Genomic DNA, 17,261 nt, shown 5'->3' on the forward strand with positions numbered 1-17,261 from the left:
AGTCACTCACTCACAGGAAGACCCGCCCACCACAGGGTCCCGGAAGCACAGGGCTGGAGACACGAGCTGGAGGAGGGGAGACCTGTGTGTCGAAACCGCAGAGGCGGTTCCTGAGCTCAGCCCTGCTGCTCTTAGGGCGCCTCCTGGTTACGTGTGTCCTGACCCCCGGACACTGGCGGTCAGAGACCCCTGAGCTGAGACGGGTGGGCTGAGCGAGGGTGGAGTCTGCTGGAGTCTGCTGGGGGAGCTGAGTCTAAAGAAGAAGGAAACAGCAGGAGAGAAGACCCAGGGTGAAAAACGACAGACTTGAGGAATGAGAGCGCCCAGTCAGGGCTGCGTCACGGGCGCTGCCAGAGAGCGGGAGGGCCCCGGGCCGGAGCAGGGTGGACGTCTTTGGGCTCAAAGAGAAAGGGCTCTGAGCCCAGAGACAGAAGCAAGGAGCCCCGGCTGGGCCTGGAGGAGGCCCAGGGGACAGAGCAGGAGACGAGGACTCAAGGGAACCACTGACTGAGCTGATTCCTCCTGTGACTGAGTTACCGAGGCTGGTGGTGCAGAGGCTGGCTTTGAGGGAAAGGCACTAACTGATGAGGACAAGGGTTTTGCTAAAATTTTAGAGTGAACCTGGGTTAGTTCAAATAAGAAGCCATGTGATACCTTTCCCTCCTTTTGAAAAGTGCTCCTGGAGTGTAATAGGCAAGGTTGAGACACTGATATCATACAGTGTCACAGGAGACTCAGCAATTCTCAGACGATTTTTCAATTCATTGCTTGCCAACCTGTCTTTGGGTATTTTCTGAAGACGCTAAGGTCACTGGCATCATGAGTCCAGAACCCAATAAAGCTAGGAGGAAATGACACTTGGAGGATCCATCCCACTATTTGTAATACCTATGTAGGTTGGTTAAGAATAGTTCCTGTTTTCCTACTGTTTTCTACTTCCTTGTGAGGAGTACGGTGATTTGTCAGCATTACTGAGTTGCACAACCTAGGGGGCAAGTGTGCGGTTGTGCCCGCCTGCAGGTAAGGTGGTTACTTGAAAGATCCTCCAAGCATCCAATAATAGGCTATCTGCCGATTACAGCTTTCCCCTAGTTAGGGAATGCTCTCATCTGTAGGTGTGCCGTGGAAGATTGAGACAATTCATTCATCACCACTGTTCCCCCAACTCCCACAAATCCAATTCCACCCAAGACAGTCTCTCTGCTCTCTGCTTATCACCATTCCACCCTGTCACTTGCGGGTCTCTTAGAAGTAGTGCTTTGCTTCATCTTGGCTTTCCAGTTCTGCTGCCAGGAAATCTGCTAGACTCTCTGTTTTCCTAGGACTGTCCCTCTTCCTCCTTGCTTCATCTGAAATGTGGATTTTCCCCATGATTGCATGTCCTCTGATCTTTTCTTAGAGGCACCTCCTCATTCTCCTACTTCATATTGTGAAGCCAGAAAACATCGTCCTCTCTTCCTCTTGTTTCCACTCTTTCCCAGCCGTTCTTCTTTCTTTGTCTTGATGCTTCTTGTCAAGTTTCTGACATGCAGGTATCTTACCATGTGCCCACCTGCCATCTTGTATATTGCTCCTTAGTATTCACTAATTGATCACCTCTCCCTCAGTTATGATTTTGCTCTTCATCCTCAGTGCGTTCAGCCTTTTCAGTGTCTTCCAACCTTGTATTCCATAGGTAATGGATGGAAGCCATGCTCACTCTATGTTCCAGCTCTGTTCCAGTCCAATCTCCTTGTTTGTGAAAATCTAGTCATGTCTTTTGTTCTTTTGTTATTTGTATCCATGGTCTTCCTTATCTATTTAAATATGCTCTTTATTTAAAGCAATGTTAATTATTGCTAATGCCTGTCACTGGAGCATTAATGAAGTGATAAAGTTCCAAAGGGAAGAAGAAACTTGATTACATGGGAAATCATGGATATGCTCGGAATTTTATTTTGCTTCTCCAGTTTCATCTTTCACTGTCTCAACCTCTTGTGTCCCCAGGAGGCATAGATGCAGGGAGACATAATCAGGGTTCTGGTCCTCTGGAGAATGTTGCGTCTGGTCTGTGGGGGGCACCACGAGTAGACCCGCAGCTGGGTGAGGTCCGGCTGCTCAGTGACCCCACTTCTCTCAGCTGGGTTGTCAAGAAATGGCTGCATTTCTTTCCCAAAGCCCGGGGACATTATTGGGCAGCTTTTCTGCAGCTACAGCTACCTTCTCCTGATTTTGCCACGATTCCTGCCCTTGATGTATGCCTAGGAGTGGCAAGGTCTCTTCCCAGCTGCTGTCCCTTCATGCGTCCCCACTTTTTCTTGGTTTCTTTTAGCCCTGAGCATACTTCGTGCATGTGTGTGTGCGCACTAAGTTGCTTTGGTCCTGTCTGAGTCTTTGTGACCCCTTGGACTGTAGCTCGCCAGGTTCTTCTGTCCACAGGGTTGTCCCAGCAAGAATACTGGAGTGGGTTGCCATGCTCTCCTCCAGGGAGTCTTCCTGGCCCTGGGATTGAACCTGAGTCTCTTACAGCTCCTGCATTAGCAGACTGGTGTTTACCACCAGTACCACTTGGGAAGCCCTGAGCGTACTTTGTATAGTCCCCTTATTCAACTTTCCTTAATCACCCACTTTGACTGGAGTCATTTGTTCTCTGCTAGACACTTGACTAGTACAGTGAGCAAACGGCTTTAGAAGAAATATCTTTGACAGGGATTTTGGGATTGGATCTATCCCATATTGAGTCAGGAAACAGCTGACTCATTGGAAAAGACCCTAATGCTGGGAAAGATTGAAGGCAGAAGGGGAAGAGGATGACAGAAGACGAGATGGTTGGATGACTCAATGGACATGAGTTTGAGCAAACCCTGGGAGATACTGAAGGACAGGGAGGCCTGGCGTGCTGCAGTCCATGGGGTCACAAAGAATTGGACGTGACTTGTCGACAGTAACAACAGCTGCCCCATACTGAGAGGCACATGCTGAGAGGCACTAGGGCAGAGGTGTAGATGCACGTGTAGCATCAAGTTATCAGTGATGGAGGCGGGGCATGAAGTGCAAGTGGAAGGCAGGTGTTGGGACCTCAGTGACTGTGGTACATAGTTGCTACTGTGACAATGTGTAGGATCAGCTGCTTTCTTATGATGGGATAGGAAGGTCATCCAACAGAAATCTGAAAAACATTTTTCAAGGATCTTGACAAGGAAATCCTACATAAAAATAGATATATTTACAGCAGTAAGATTCTTAATCTTTCTAGGTCAGTAAAATGCACATAGTACCACAGTGAGATTAACAGCAATAAAGCTGACATTAAAAAAAAATTCTAAGTATTGGTATCATGTAGGAAATGGTGTGATGTAGAGGAGAATTACTGATATAGTGCTGATAAAAATGCTAGATAGTACAAGTAATTTGGCAATACTTCATGCTATGTGATTGTTGGAGGGAGAACAAGATGATGGAGGAGTGGGGGAACGTGGACTATGTCTCTCTCCACGGACACATCAGGAATACACCTTCAAACACAGAAGTGCTTGCATAACACCAGCTAAGAGTGGACAGGAGGACCTGACCAGTGAAAAAGAATATATAGAACCACTCAAAACTTGGTAGGAGGAAGGAAGTAGGGGGAAAAACAGGAGTGTTAGTAGGACTGGACCTGCCCTCGGCAGGTGGGGGAACTGAAGCAGGGGTCCAATCCCCACATGTGGGCAATGTCTGAGTCAGAGGAGACACATTTAAGGCGAGAGTGAAACAGCTGACCTGTGACAGCCTAAATGTAATGAGAGTGAGACAGTCCTTGCCACAGCCATACATGTGCCCGGCAGAGATGCAGATCCCTTGGAAGGTGCAGTGGCTGGGAGCTGGAGTTTAGGGATTGTGGAGTAATCCCAGGGTGAGGGCTGCTGTTGACTGCGGAGAGACGGATTAAGGGGATGTGAGGGAGGAGATCGTGGTAGAAAATGCCTGTGAAGGCAAGCCAGGCAGCCATGGAAGCAAGGCGATCCTGCTGAGTCACATGTAGTGGGTGGAGCCATCACCATAGCCTCTCTCTCTCCATACACCAGCATTGGCTCCTGAACAATAGAGAGGCTGGCCCATCAAATGCCTGACTCACTGAACTACAGAGTAGGGCCCCACCCAGGGTGCCCCTTTAAGTGCCTGATGTGCCGAACTACAGAGAAGGACCCCAGCCAGGGAGCCCTCTAAGTGCCTGACCCGGTGGAGCTATGGAGAAAGACTGGCCAAAGAGGCCTTCTGATTGCCAGCTACAGGAGGCTCAAAAAAGACTCTGAAGGACTCTGATAGGGCTTCCCTGATAGCTCAATTGGTAAAGAATCTGCCTGCAGTGCAGGAGACCCTGGATCGATTCCTGAGTTGGGAAGATATGCTGGAAAAGGGATAGGCTACCCACTCCAGCCTTCTTAAGCTTCCCTTGTGGTTCAGTGGGTAAAGAATCTGCATGCAATGCAGGAGACCTGGGTTCAATACCTGGGTTGGGAAGATCCCCTGGAGAAGGGAAAGGCTCCCCACTCCAGTATTCTTGCCTGGAGAATTCTATGGACTCTATAGTCCATGGAGTTGCAAAGAGTCGGACATGACTGAGCGACTTTCACTTTAGGGCCATAACTCCAGCGGCAGACACAGTCTGTGTCCCTGAACCCTGGCACTGCCAGGGTCCCCGAAAGCCAAGCAGCCGTGCCACCTTCACGCTCAACTCTCAGCAGAGGCAAAAAAAATCTTGCATCTATGTATACAGGGTTGCACTGTGTCCAACTCTTTGTGACTCTGCAGACTGTGGCCTGCCAGGCTCCTCTGTCAGGAGTGTTCTCCAGGGAAGAATACTGGAGCGCATTGGCCAATAATGCTTGCCATACCTTTTTCGAGCACTATATTTCCTGCTGCCCTAGCTGCAAACTTCCCTGAGTACCTGGTGCTGCCAGAACCCCTGAGACCCAAGCAGCTGCACCACCTCCACACCTGGCCCTCACAGGGGCAAACCCAAGTCCTCCAGGACAGCCTCAGGGGCAAACCCCAGTGGATGACCCACATGCAGAGGTGGACATAAAACCACAGTTGAAACCTAGGCGCTGTGTGACTGAGGAAGAAGACCCAAAAACCTCCCACCAGCTGTACAAGCTGCAGGTTAAATCTACATGATCAATAGGCAGACTCTGCGTCTATGGGATCTATAAAAGGCCATTGAGAGCTCCCACAAAAGAAAACGTACTAGTTCTGATAGCTGTGGACATTGGAGGCAAGAACACACAGGAGCAGGACCAGATTAGAATCTGAGCTGCCCCCACAGCAGGTCTAGAGATCAGCACAGTGTTGGAGGGCATCCTAGGGAGGTGAGGGGGACTGTGACTCCCAGCGAGGGAAAGGACTCTGACAGCAGTGACTCAAGGAAAACATTTATTATTCTTATGTTTTGACTTGTTCTGTAGATTCTTTTGGATTCTTTCTTTTTTTTTTCCTTTGCCCTCTATTGTTGTTGATTTTATTGGCACCATGAAATCCAATTAAACTTCTGAATTTTTTTTTATTCTTCAGTCACATTTTTTATTGTTGTTATAAACCTCTGCCTCTACATTGGGCTTTTGCAGTTCTGTGGAGTTCCCCCCGAACCCCGTTTTTTTTTTCTCCTTTCTTCTTTGTTTTTTAAAAATTTATTATTACTATTATTATTTTTATACATTTATACCTTTGTTTGCTTTTCCTACTGTTGTTTTCCCCTTGCAGTTAATCTTCACTGGATATAAATCTTACCTGCTTCTATTTAACTTTGCATATCTATTTTTTCTTTTTTTCCTTTCCCCTCAACATATTTGCTAGTTTTATTTTCATTACTTTATCCCCCAATTGGCACCTTGCTTTAGTTTTGTTTTCCAGTTTGTGCTTTAGTTAGTTTTGTTCTTAACTGGTAGATATAATTTTTGGTTTCCTTTGTTTGCCGGGTCAGTCTATTGTACTTTATTTTTGTTGGACTGTTTTAATTTTGCTTATGGGTTAGGGTATATGTGTATATTCAGTCATACTTTTTATTGTTGTTATAAACCTCTGCCTCTATGTTGGGCTTTTGCAGTTTGGTGGAATTTTCCTCCCTCCTCCCCTTTTTTCTTTCTTCTTCCCTTTTTTCTTTTCTTTTTTATATAATTTTAATTTTTTGAACCTATTATATTTCTTGTATATTTATTCCTTTGTTTGCCTTTTCTACTGTTCTTTTCCCCTTGCAGTTAATCTTTGATGTATATAAATCTTCTTCATCTACCCCTATTTAACTTGCATATCTTTTCTTTCTTTCCTTTCCTTTCAACATATTTGTTAGTTTTGTTTTCATTGCTTTATTCCCCATTTGGCACCTTGCTTTAGTTTTATTTTCCAGTTTGTGATTTAGTTAGTTTTAGTCTTAACTGGTAAATGTAGGTTTTGGTTTCCTTTGTTCACCAGGTCAGTCTACTGTACTTTATAATTGTTGGACTGTTTTGACTTTGCTTATGGGTGTGTATGTATTGTGCATATTCCATCATTTTAATTATTATTTGCCTGATTTTGTAACTGCCATTTGTCTGGGGTTCATCTTTGCTTTCTCGTTTTTGGGTATTTGTTTTAATCTCACTTAATGCCATAACAAACCATTTGTGGAATCTTTGTTTCTGACCAGAGATCAAGCCCTGAACCTTTGGAGTGGGAGAACTGACTCCAAGACCATAGGCTACCAGAGAAATAACCCCAGGGAGTATCAAATAGTGAGAATTCACCCAAAGAAAACCACTTGTAAACAAGACCCGGCATCACCCAACCACCAGTAGCATCCTGTGCAGGATACCTCAACTAATCAACAAACAAACAAAAATACAAACCAAATCATCAGCAGACAGGATTACCACCTCACTCAGCCTTGCCCATCAGAGGAAAAACAAGCAAACAGAAAAGCTCAGCACCAATCTCACCCTACACAAAGCTTACACAAACCACTGGACCAACCTTAGGAGGGCAGAAACCAAAAGGGAGAAAGAACTCAACTTTAAAGCCTGGGAAAAGGAGAACTCAAACAATAAGTTAAAAAAAAATAGGGGAAAAAAAATAATGAAAAGGTAGAGAAATACCACACAAATTAAGGAACAAACCAGAATACAGATGTCTAAATAAATGAAAAGGAAATAGGCGAGCTACCTGAAAAAGAATTTAGAATAATAATAGTAAAGATGATCAAAAACCTTGAAAACAAAATGGTGAAAATGCAGGAATTAATTAGCAAATACCTAGAAGAATTAAAGAATAGACATACAGAGACAAACAATATAATTACTGAAATTAAAAATACTCTAGAAAGAATCAATAGCAGCATATCTGAAGCGGAAGAATGAATCAGTGAGCTGGAAGGTAAAATGATGGAAATAACTTCTGAAGAGTAGAATAAAGTAAAAACAATGAAAAGAACTGAGGATAGTCTCAGAGACCTCTGGGACAATATCACATGCACCAACATGCAAATTATAGGGGTCCCAGAAGAAGAAGAGATAAAGAAAGGGTATGAGAAAATTTTTGAAGAGATTATAGTTGAAAATTTCCCCAACATGGAAAAGAAAATTGTCAATCAAGTCCAAGAGGCACAAAGAGTCCCGTACAGGATAAACCCAGGAGAAACATGCCAAGACACATACATATCTAACAAAGACTGAACACAAAGAAAGAATATTAAAAGCAGCAAGGGAAAAGCAACAAGTAACTTACAAAGGAAACCCCACACGTTTAACAGCTGATCTTTCAGTAGAAACTCTACAGGCCAGAAGGGAATGACAGGATATATTTAAAGTACTGAAAGGGAAAACTCTGCATCCAAGATTAGTGTAGCCGGCAAGGAAAGTGAGAGGATAGAAAAATATATTCCATGCAAATGAGAAGCAAAAGAACGCTGGATAGCAATCCTTATATCAGATAAATTAGACCTTAAAATAAAGAAGATTACAAGAGATAAGGAAGGACACCATGTAATGATCAAGGGATCAATCCAAGAGGAAGACATAACAATTGTAAGTATCTATGCACCCATCATAGGAGCACCTAAGTACATAAGACAAACACTAACAGACTTAAAAGGAGAAACTGACAATAACGCAATAATAGTAGGAGACTTTAACACCCAGTGACACCAATGGACAGATCATCAAAACAGAAAATTAATAAGGAAACACAAGTCTTAAGTGATAACATTAGATGAGATGGATCTCACTGATATGTCCAGGACCTTCCATCCAAATGCAGAAGAATACACCTTCTTCTCAACTGCTCATGGAACATTCTCCAGGATTGACCACATCATGGGTGACAAATCAAGCCTCAGTAAATTTAAGAAAATTGAAATCATATCAAGCATCTTCTCTGACCACAATGCTATGAGACTAGATATCATTTATGAGAAAAAAAACTGCAAAAAAACACATGGAGATTAAACAACACCTTTCTAAATAACCAACAGGTTACTGAAAAAAGCAAAGGGGGAAAAAAAAATTTCTAGAAACAAATGACAATGAAAACACGACAACTCAAAACCTATGGGATGCAGCAAAAGCAGTTCTAAGAGGGAAGTTTATAGCAATACAACCTTACCTCAAGAAACAAGAAAAACATTGAAGAGACAACCTAACTTTACCCCTAAAACAACTGGAAAAAGAAGAATAAAAAACACCCAAAATTAGTAATAGGAAAAAATCATAAAGATCCGAGCAGAAATAAATGAAAAAGAAATGAAAGAAACAATCATAAAGATGATGAAACTAAAAGCTGGTTCTTTGAAAAGATAAACAAAATTTACAAGCCTTTAGCCAGACTCATCAAGAAACAAAGAAGAAACAAATCAACAAAATTAGAAATGGAAAGGGAAGTTACAACACACAATGCAGAAATACAAAGGATTATAAGAGACTATTATGAACAACTATATGGCAATAAGATGGATAACTTTGAAGAAATGGACAGATTCTTAGAAAAGTTCAACCTTCCAAGACTGAACCAAGAAGAAATAGAAATAATGAACAACCCAATGAGAAGACACTGAAATTGAAGCTGTGATAAAAAATCTCCCCCAAAACAAAAGCCCAGGAACAGATGGCTTCACAGGAGAATTCTATCAAACATTTAGAGAAGAGCTAATGCCTATCCTTCTAAAACTCTTTAAAAAAATTGTGGAGGAAGGAACACTTCCAAACTCATTCTATGAGGCCACCATAACTGTGATACCAAAACTAGACAAAGACAACACACAAAAAGAAAACGACAGGCCAATATCACTGAAGAACGTTGATGCAAAAATCCTCAGCAAAATTTTAGCAAACAGAATTCAGCAACACATCAAAAAGCTTGTACAACATGATCAAGTTGGGTTTATTCCAGGGATGCAAGGATTCTTCAATATATACAAATCAATTAATGTGATACACCAACTAACAAATTGAAAGATAAAAACTATATGATAATCACAAAAGATGCAGGAAAAACTTTTGACAAAATTCAGCACCATTTATGATTAAAATTCTGAAAAATATGGGCATAGAAGGAACCTATGTCAACATAGTAAAGGCCGTATATGATAAGCCTACAGCAAACTTTATTCTCAATGATGAAAAGCTGAAAGCATTCTCCCTAACATCAGGAACAAGACAAGGGTGTCCACTTTCACCACTATTATTCAACATAGTTCTGGAAGTCCTAGCTACAGCAATCTGAGAAGAAAAAGAAATGAATGGAATCCAGATCGGAAAAGAAGAAGTAAAGCTCTCACTGTTTGCAGGTGAGATGATACTATATGTAGAAAACCATAAAGATAGTATCAGAAAATTACTCAAGCTGATCAGTGAATTTAGCAAAGTTGCAGGATTCAAAATCAATACACAGAAATCACTTGCATTTCTATATACTAACAATGAAAAACCAGAAAGAGAAATTAAGGAATCAATCCCAATCACCATTGCCACAAAAAGAATTAAACATCTAGGAATAAACTTACCTAAGCAGAAAAAAGAACTGTATACAGAAAATTATAAGACACTATTGAAAGAAATCAAAGATGACATAAACAGATGGATAGATAGGCCATGCTCCTGGGTAGGAAGAATCAATACTGTGAAAATGAGCATACTACCAAGGACAATTTACAGATTCCATGTGATCCTTATCAAATTACCAATGACATTTTTCACAGAACTAGAACAAAAAATTTTACAATTCGTATGGAAACACAAAAGAACCCAAACTGCCAAAGCAGTCTTGAGAGAGAAGAATGGAACTGGAGGAATCAATCTACCTGACTTCAGATTATACCACAAAGCGACAGTCATCAAGACTTTTTCAAACTCATGTCCATTGAGTCGGTGATGCCATCCATCCATCTCATCCTCTGTCGTCCCCTTCTCCTCCCGCCCTCAATCCTTCCCAGCATCAGGGTCTTTATAAATGAGTCAGCTCTTCTCATCAGGTGGCCAAAGTATTGGAGTTTCAGCTTCAGCATCAGTCCTTCCAATGAACACCCAGGACTGATTTCCTTTAGGATGGGCTGGTTGGATCTCCTTTCAGTCCAAGCGACTCTCAAGAGTCTTCTCCAACACCACAGTTCAAAAGCATCAATTCTTCAGTGCTCAGTTTTCTTTAGAGTCCAACTCTCACATCCGTACATGACTACTGGAAAAACCATAGCCTTGACTAGATGGACCTTTGTTGGCAAAGTAATGTCTCTGCTTTTTCATATGCTGTCTAGGTTGGTCATAACTTTCCTTCCAAGGAGTAAGTGTCTTTTAATTTCATGGCTGCAATCACCATCTGCAGTGATTTTGGAGCCCCCCAAAATAGAGTCAGCCACTGCTTCCACTGTCTCCCCATCTATTTGCCATGAAGTGATGGGACTGGATGGGCCATGATCTTAGTTTTCTGAATGTTGAACTTTAAGTCAACTTTTTCACTCTCCACTTTCACTTTCATCAAGAAGCTCTTTAGTTCTTCTTCACTTTCTGCCATAAGGGTGGTGTCATCCGCATATCTGGGGTTATTGATATTTCTCCCAGCAGTATAATTAAGACTCACCAAGTCTCTGTTTAAACATGCACCCTGTGATGACACACATACTGTGCTGAAGGAGACATGTTTGAGAAGATGAATTGCAGAACTGTTGATCATGACAGTAGAAAAAATACATATATTAAAGAAGAAGGGAAATAAAGGTTTACACAATGGAATATCCAGCAGCTCTGAACGTAAATAGGCTTCCCTGGTGGCTCAGATGGTAAAGACTTGGTCTGCAATGCGAAAGACTCGGGTTTGATCCTTCGGTTGGGAGGATCCCCTGGAGACGGAAAGGGCAAAAATTAATCTGAACATAATTGTTCATTTATGTTCATAAATGAAATGAACATAAATGTGTCAGATATTCATGTGCCAAAAAGGATACATCTTCAAATAGAGTGTCCAGTGAAGAAAAAGCATGTTGCAAAGTGATGAGTAGTTATCATTTTGCTTGTGGGTGGGAAAGAGGGGCAGTTGATTATTGAAATGTAATCCTGGGAACGTAGGGGACCTGCTTGCTGGAGAAATGTAGAGATGGGCTGGGTGCTATATAACGCCTATTGTGATAGATGATTTGCATATGGTTTGTCTGCAGAACACTGAGACACTGAGGACATCTGTGCTTTGTCTTCCAGGCTGAGGCTTACTCAGGTGGGGGCAGGTTCCTCATGTGCCCCTCTATCCACTATAGTCTAACCAATCCCACCTCTGAAACCTTCCTGCTGGAACCCAGCAGTGACCTCCTCATCGCCTCCTGATGGGACCTCTCGGTCTTTACCGTGATTTTTCTGAAAGACTTGTCACTTGTTGAGTCCTCTTTCTTTTAATCCTGTCTTCAGCTGTCCTCCACGCCTCTGACTTTCTGTCTCAAACTCACTTTCTGTGGCCACCCTTAGAGTTAGTCCCTCAGTCGTGTCCAACTCTTTGCCACCCCATGGACTGTGGCCCCCAAGGCTTCCACATTCATGGGATTCTCCAGGCAAGACTACTGGAGTGGGTTGCCATTCCATTCTCCAGGGGAGTTTCTCTATCTAGGGATCGATCCCGGGTCTCCTGTATTGCAGGCAGATTCTTCACCATCTGAACTTCCCAGGAAGTCCTAATTAAGCTCTGATTCATCTCACGGACAGATGATGCCGGAGTGAAATATTAGCTTCCATGTTTAGTGATTGTTTATCTTTTTTGGTATTTTTGTCTTTGTTTCCCGTGATCACGTTGCTCTGTGTTTCAGAGGTCTCCTCTGTGCTGAGATTAAGCACGTCGCTCTTGTCACCGAGCTGAGGTGCCGCAGCGCGCTCTGTTCAGCTGCTGCTTTCGCACAGTGTACTGTGTGGTTGTATCTATGTCGTTGTAGGAATCAGAGATTTCTATCCTTCTGTTTCCATAAAAGTTCTGATAAAAGTTTGAGGCTTTGCCAGCTTTTCAGCCATTATGAATAAAACTTCAATGAACATTTGTATGCTAGTCCTTCTGTGGTGGTTGTATTCACATGTGTTGGATAAAATCAAGCCATGGCATTACTAGATTGTCTGGTCACTATACATTGGACTTTATGAGAAAGTACCAGTATGAGTATCTTGCACACTTGAGAAAGACTTTCTCTAGAAGGGCATTGCTCAGCCATGGAGATTTTCAAGTTTTCTGGAGGAACATCACCTAGATGGCAGTGTTGGGAGACCCTAGCCTCCTGTCCCCCAATAGATCAAGAATAGACAACTCTTCTTGAACAAAAACAGCTCACAAAGAAGAAATGGTAATGATGTGATGTGGCAGAGGTATCAGTGTGAGCTGGGATGGTGATCACTTTGCAGAAAATAAGTGGGTCAGATCCACATGTTGTCCACCTTCTTCTTGCTCAATGTTACAGGTCAATTATATCTTAATAAAGATGGAAAAATTAAAATTTCAAGATAGTTTTCTGAAATGGTTGCAGCTTTTGTACCCCTACCAGATGTATAGGAGAGTTCTGACTGATCCACGTTCTCTCCACATGGGGTTTGAACAGTCATTTTAGCTTTGGCCAACCCAATGGGGACCAGGTGGTATACTGGGGAGAGGTATTTTGTATGAATATTCTTTATTAAACTTCTGTTATCTTTATGTTTATTTTTTAAACCACACAAAATATTGATGTTCACTATGTTCCATTCGAAAATAACCTTACTGATGTATGACCTATTTAGAAAGCGCTGTACATGTTTAACGTATACAACTTCATGAGTTTTGAGATGAGCATACATCTGTGACACCATCACTCCAATCTATGTAGTAAACATGTCTGTCACCTCCCATAGATTCCTCCTGCCCTAGGGAGAGCTATGTTTTAGGAAATAAAAACTGCTAATACTTGACATTTAAGTATTCGTGTATTTCAGGGTCATGTGTAGGCCTGCCCTTCTTGCTATATACTCCCCCAGTCTGATCCCATCTTTGCCTTCCGCTACAATTACCATAGTTCTCTCAGTAACTATTATCTATTGTTGGTATTGTCTGCCTTACCTTTAGAGATTCAGTACGTATCTCATCTCTGAGTTCTAGACTCTTATATTTAAGTTCTTAACATGGGTTATAAAGCCTTTCACATTCTAGTAACAGTCCACCTCTTCAACCTCATCATGCTCTATTATTTTGAATTTTTATATATGATAATATTTTTCTAAATTATCTTTTCTATGTGTGGTGGTTCACTGACATGTTGTTGATAAGGAAAAAAAAGGAAAAGCAATGAATGGCATGAATAAATCATTGTTTTATTGATAATGTATTTCACAAAATCAAAAACTTTAGACATGTAAGTGTCCCACATACCACCTAAATTCAAATAAATGTGAGTGCCTAGGTGAAGAGTATATATGACTTACAGTATATATAATATAGTATATGTAGTTTTTGAAGTAAGAGCTATGATATTTCAAGGTTAGTAGAAGATAGAGTGTAGAAATAATCTTTTTTTATTAACTTATTTTAATTGGAGGCTAATTAGTTTGCAATATTGTGGTGGTTTTTGCCCTACATTGACATGAATCAGCTAATCTTTTACAATATATTGAACATTTTGTGCAAAGAGGAGTTATCACGGGGAGATAGAGTCAGTTTACATATGTTTGTAGAAGTAGAGAGATACACAGACGTAGTATTCATATTTCCACCAGTACATGCTCAGTGGTGACTGTGAGATTGGAAAGGAAAATGAATCCAAGGGAACCTTTTACACCAGCATTCAAGCTCCGGGAACAGCTCTCTGAACGTCCCCGAGTGTGGCCGCTGGCCAAGGACGTCTAAGGGGAAGAGACTCGGCCCCAGAAGAGGATGCTGTTGGTTTTGATGTGCTTGATGAGGAACAGGAAGGGGTGATCGCAGCGGAAACTCTCAGAATTTCTTCCTGCTCTTACAGTAATTTCTACGCCGGAAGCAGCTGTGGCCTCCGTGCCCTCCTCGGTCACCTCCACAAAGCACTTGTGGACGACCGTCGACACCACCAGATCACGTCTCCCAGTCATGCCCGAGAAGTCGGCAGCCCTGTCATTGAAGGCGTCCACCATCCCCAGGGCTTTCAGTGTGGGCACGAGGTCATAGCTCTCTTCCACTTTAAACCGAGGCAGGTATAAATCCACTTGTGTCTTCCCCAGATTCTGTGGGCTCGTCCACTCTATTAACTTCTCAGCAGTGAGCTGACCTTCAAGCTGTAACAGTGGGAAAGGAACAACTGTCAGGATTCTCACTGGTCATGGAGCCCACCAACCTTGGTTGGAAACATCTGGGAAACCGTTATTTTAACAGTAAACATGAGTATAGGAGATTCAGTGTATTAGATTTTGTCTGAGGGGAAAAAATAAGAGAGTCCTGAATATATATCATATGATCAAATAAATGTTTTTATATATTTATAACTGCTATTTTTATGTACCTATGTACACACACATATGCATATATGGAAATGTCTATACAAATGTATAGATGTGTATGTATTTAATATGCACACATAAATGAAACAACATTTGTTTCATGTGAAAGTCATGTCTGACTCTTTCTGTGACCCCATGGTTGGTATCCCTCCAGGCGCTTCTGTCCATGGGATTTCCCAGGCAGAAATACTGGAGTGGGTTGTCATTTCCTCCTCCAGTGGATCTTCCTGACCCAGGGATTGAACCCATGTCTCCTGTGGCTCCCACATTGTAGGCGGATTCTTTACCATTGAGCCACTGATATTTAAGATACTGATGCTCTTTTTTTGTTGTTGTTCTATGCTGCCAGCCAGTATCACCAATCTATGAGCAGCCCACACAAGCATTGTATCACTAGAAATTTAAGCAATAGCATGAAGCACTGTAAGTACCAGGTATTACCTTCTGCAGACCATCTACTTCATTGGGCAGCAGCACCGTCATGCTTAGCTCTTCGCCCTTGTACGGGATTTCCAGGATCTTGGCTTGCACGTCCTCCAGTGACACGAAATTGAAACGATTGGTTTGTTTCATCATCTGCACAGATTTACTCGTATCCTGCAATAAATTCGTGTGCAAAAAGAATGCCAAGTGAGCATTAGTCCAAAAAAAAGATAATCTTATTGAGATACCAAACTCAGCCTCCTAAGAGATGATCTGGGGAATCTGTGTCTTAGAGATAAGAGTTTCTTCAAGGAATCCCACGTAAATAAAGTTCAGAAAAGGACAAGAAAATAAGCCTTGACAAATTCAAGTGGCCACGGACACGAGGCCATCCTCTTGGCGACTCTCTTGGAGCAGCTGTGTCGTGGCTCCTGCGGTTCTTCTCCTCCCAGAACCCAGAGGGGTGAGGGAGAGATGCACTCTGGCTTGTTCCTGGTTTCGGGGCCACTTCTCATGGCAGCAGTTCAGAGCCCCAGGAGGTAAAGTCCCAGTTTCAAGGGTGGAGATGGGAAGGCAGCATGGGAAACTGGCTGCCACGGTAGTGACTTTTCCCGAGGCCTTCCCAGAGGGTTAGTTCCAAAGCCGGGGTGTATTTAATGGTGGAGCCCTGCTGACCGAGCTCCCTTGTTTAGATGCTGTGTGTGTTTGGTGAGACAGACAGAGAGAGCGTGTAGGGAGGCAGGGAGAGGAAAAGAGGGAGAAAGAGGGAGAGAGGTGGAAGGGAGGGCGGTGCAGAGGGAGGCGGAGAGACTGAGGCCCCTGCGCAGACGGGGGTCCTGGAACCTTCAGAGCTGAGTGCTTGAGGCTGGAAGGCTGCCCCCAACACACACACCTTAGAGCGAGCCTCGAGGTGCCTGTGGAGGCATTATTATTGTATGAAGCGTTAACATCTCAAGGGATTGTGTTCTGTCTCCAAACTTAGCTACCTGAGAATCTCTTGTGTTCTCAAGGGCAGGTTTCCCAACCTGCCAACATTTCACAAAAGATCAGTGAACTTGTCGCCTCCCTCAGATCTTCCTGATGAGAAATGCCCGGGAGCAACAACTGGTTTACTGATGGATCAAGACGCACAGGCCCACTCACAGGGCTTCTGCTTCCCTGTCTTACAGATTCCTGTAAGCTGTGAAGCGTGCAGCTTCAGAAGGGTAGTAGTTTAGCTCAGAATGACTTGTTTTGGAGATAAGATAAGGCAAGGTGACAGAAGGAGTAATGACAACTTTTCACTAATAACTTCTCAAATCTTTCACTATTTTCAGATTGGGTTCTCTTCGAGACCCAACCAGAGGAGCATCTGGAAATCTACTGAAACTAAATGTGATATTTCTACCTATAAGTTTACACTGGACACATTTTTATGTTATTCCTGATACTTATTCAGACACAAGGAAATACCAAAACTTGGAGTGTTCAGTGGTTATATAGTTTTAAGGTATGTTGGGTTAAACCCGTGAATGAAACTTATAAAATTTCTTGCCAATAACAGTGTGTTGTATTCAATTAATATATAAACTTTGTGTTATTAATCTGATCATAAACGTCTTCTCTTGTGAAGGTGATTCCTCATTTATTTTACCTCTGGAAATGTTTAGTGATTCAACCTGCCAGTAGCAAAGCTCAAGACGCTATGCTAGCCACACAACCAACGAGTGTTTAGGAGTGTACATCTTTATCTTAAGTGAAATAGCACAGAGAAATTATGCTCTGATCCATCTCATTCAATCAAATACTAGCCTTCATGTTTATAATTGTCTATCACTTTTTTGTATTTTTTACTGTTATTTCCTGTGATCGTATTGTTCTAAGTGTTTCAAAGGTCTCTTGTATTGAGATGTAACT

At 42.4% G+C, this 17,261-nt stretch overlaps 1 protein-coding gene across 1 annotated transcript; it reads right to left on the reverse strand.

The window, feature by feature from the left end:
• Nucleotides 1-13,766: 13,766 nt before the first annotated feature.
• On the reverse strand, nt 13,767-15,651 carry LOC122425698 (serpin B3-like). Its single transcript, XM_043444277.1, has 2 exons — nt 15,384-15,651; nt 13,767-14,720 (listed from the first exon to the last, which is right to left on the reverse strand). The coding sequence occupies exons 1-2, from the start codon at nt 15,516-15,518 to the stop codon at nt 14,316-14,318; spliced, it is 540 nt and encodes a 179-aa protein (XP_043300212.1). The 5' UTR covers nt 15,519-15,651; the 3' UTR covers nt 13,767-14,315.
• Nucleotides 15,652-17,261: the final 1,610 nt, after the last annotated feature.

Source organism: Cervus canadensis, chromosome 23, assembly GCF_019320065.1.
Source record: "Cervus canadensis isolate Bull #8, Minnesota chromosome 23, ASM1932006v1, whole genome shotgun sequence".
In the NCBI taxonomy this organism is placed as follows: Eukaryota; Metazoa; Chordata; class Mammalia; order Artiodactyla; family Cervidae; genus Cervus; species Cervus canadensis.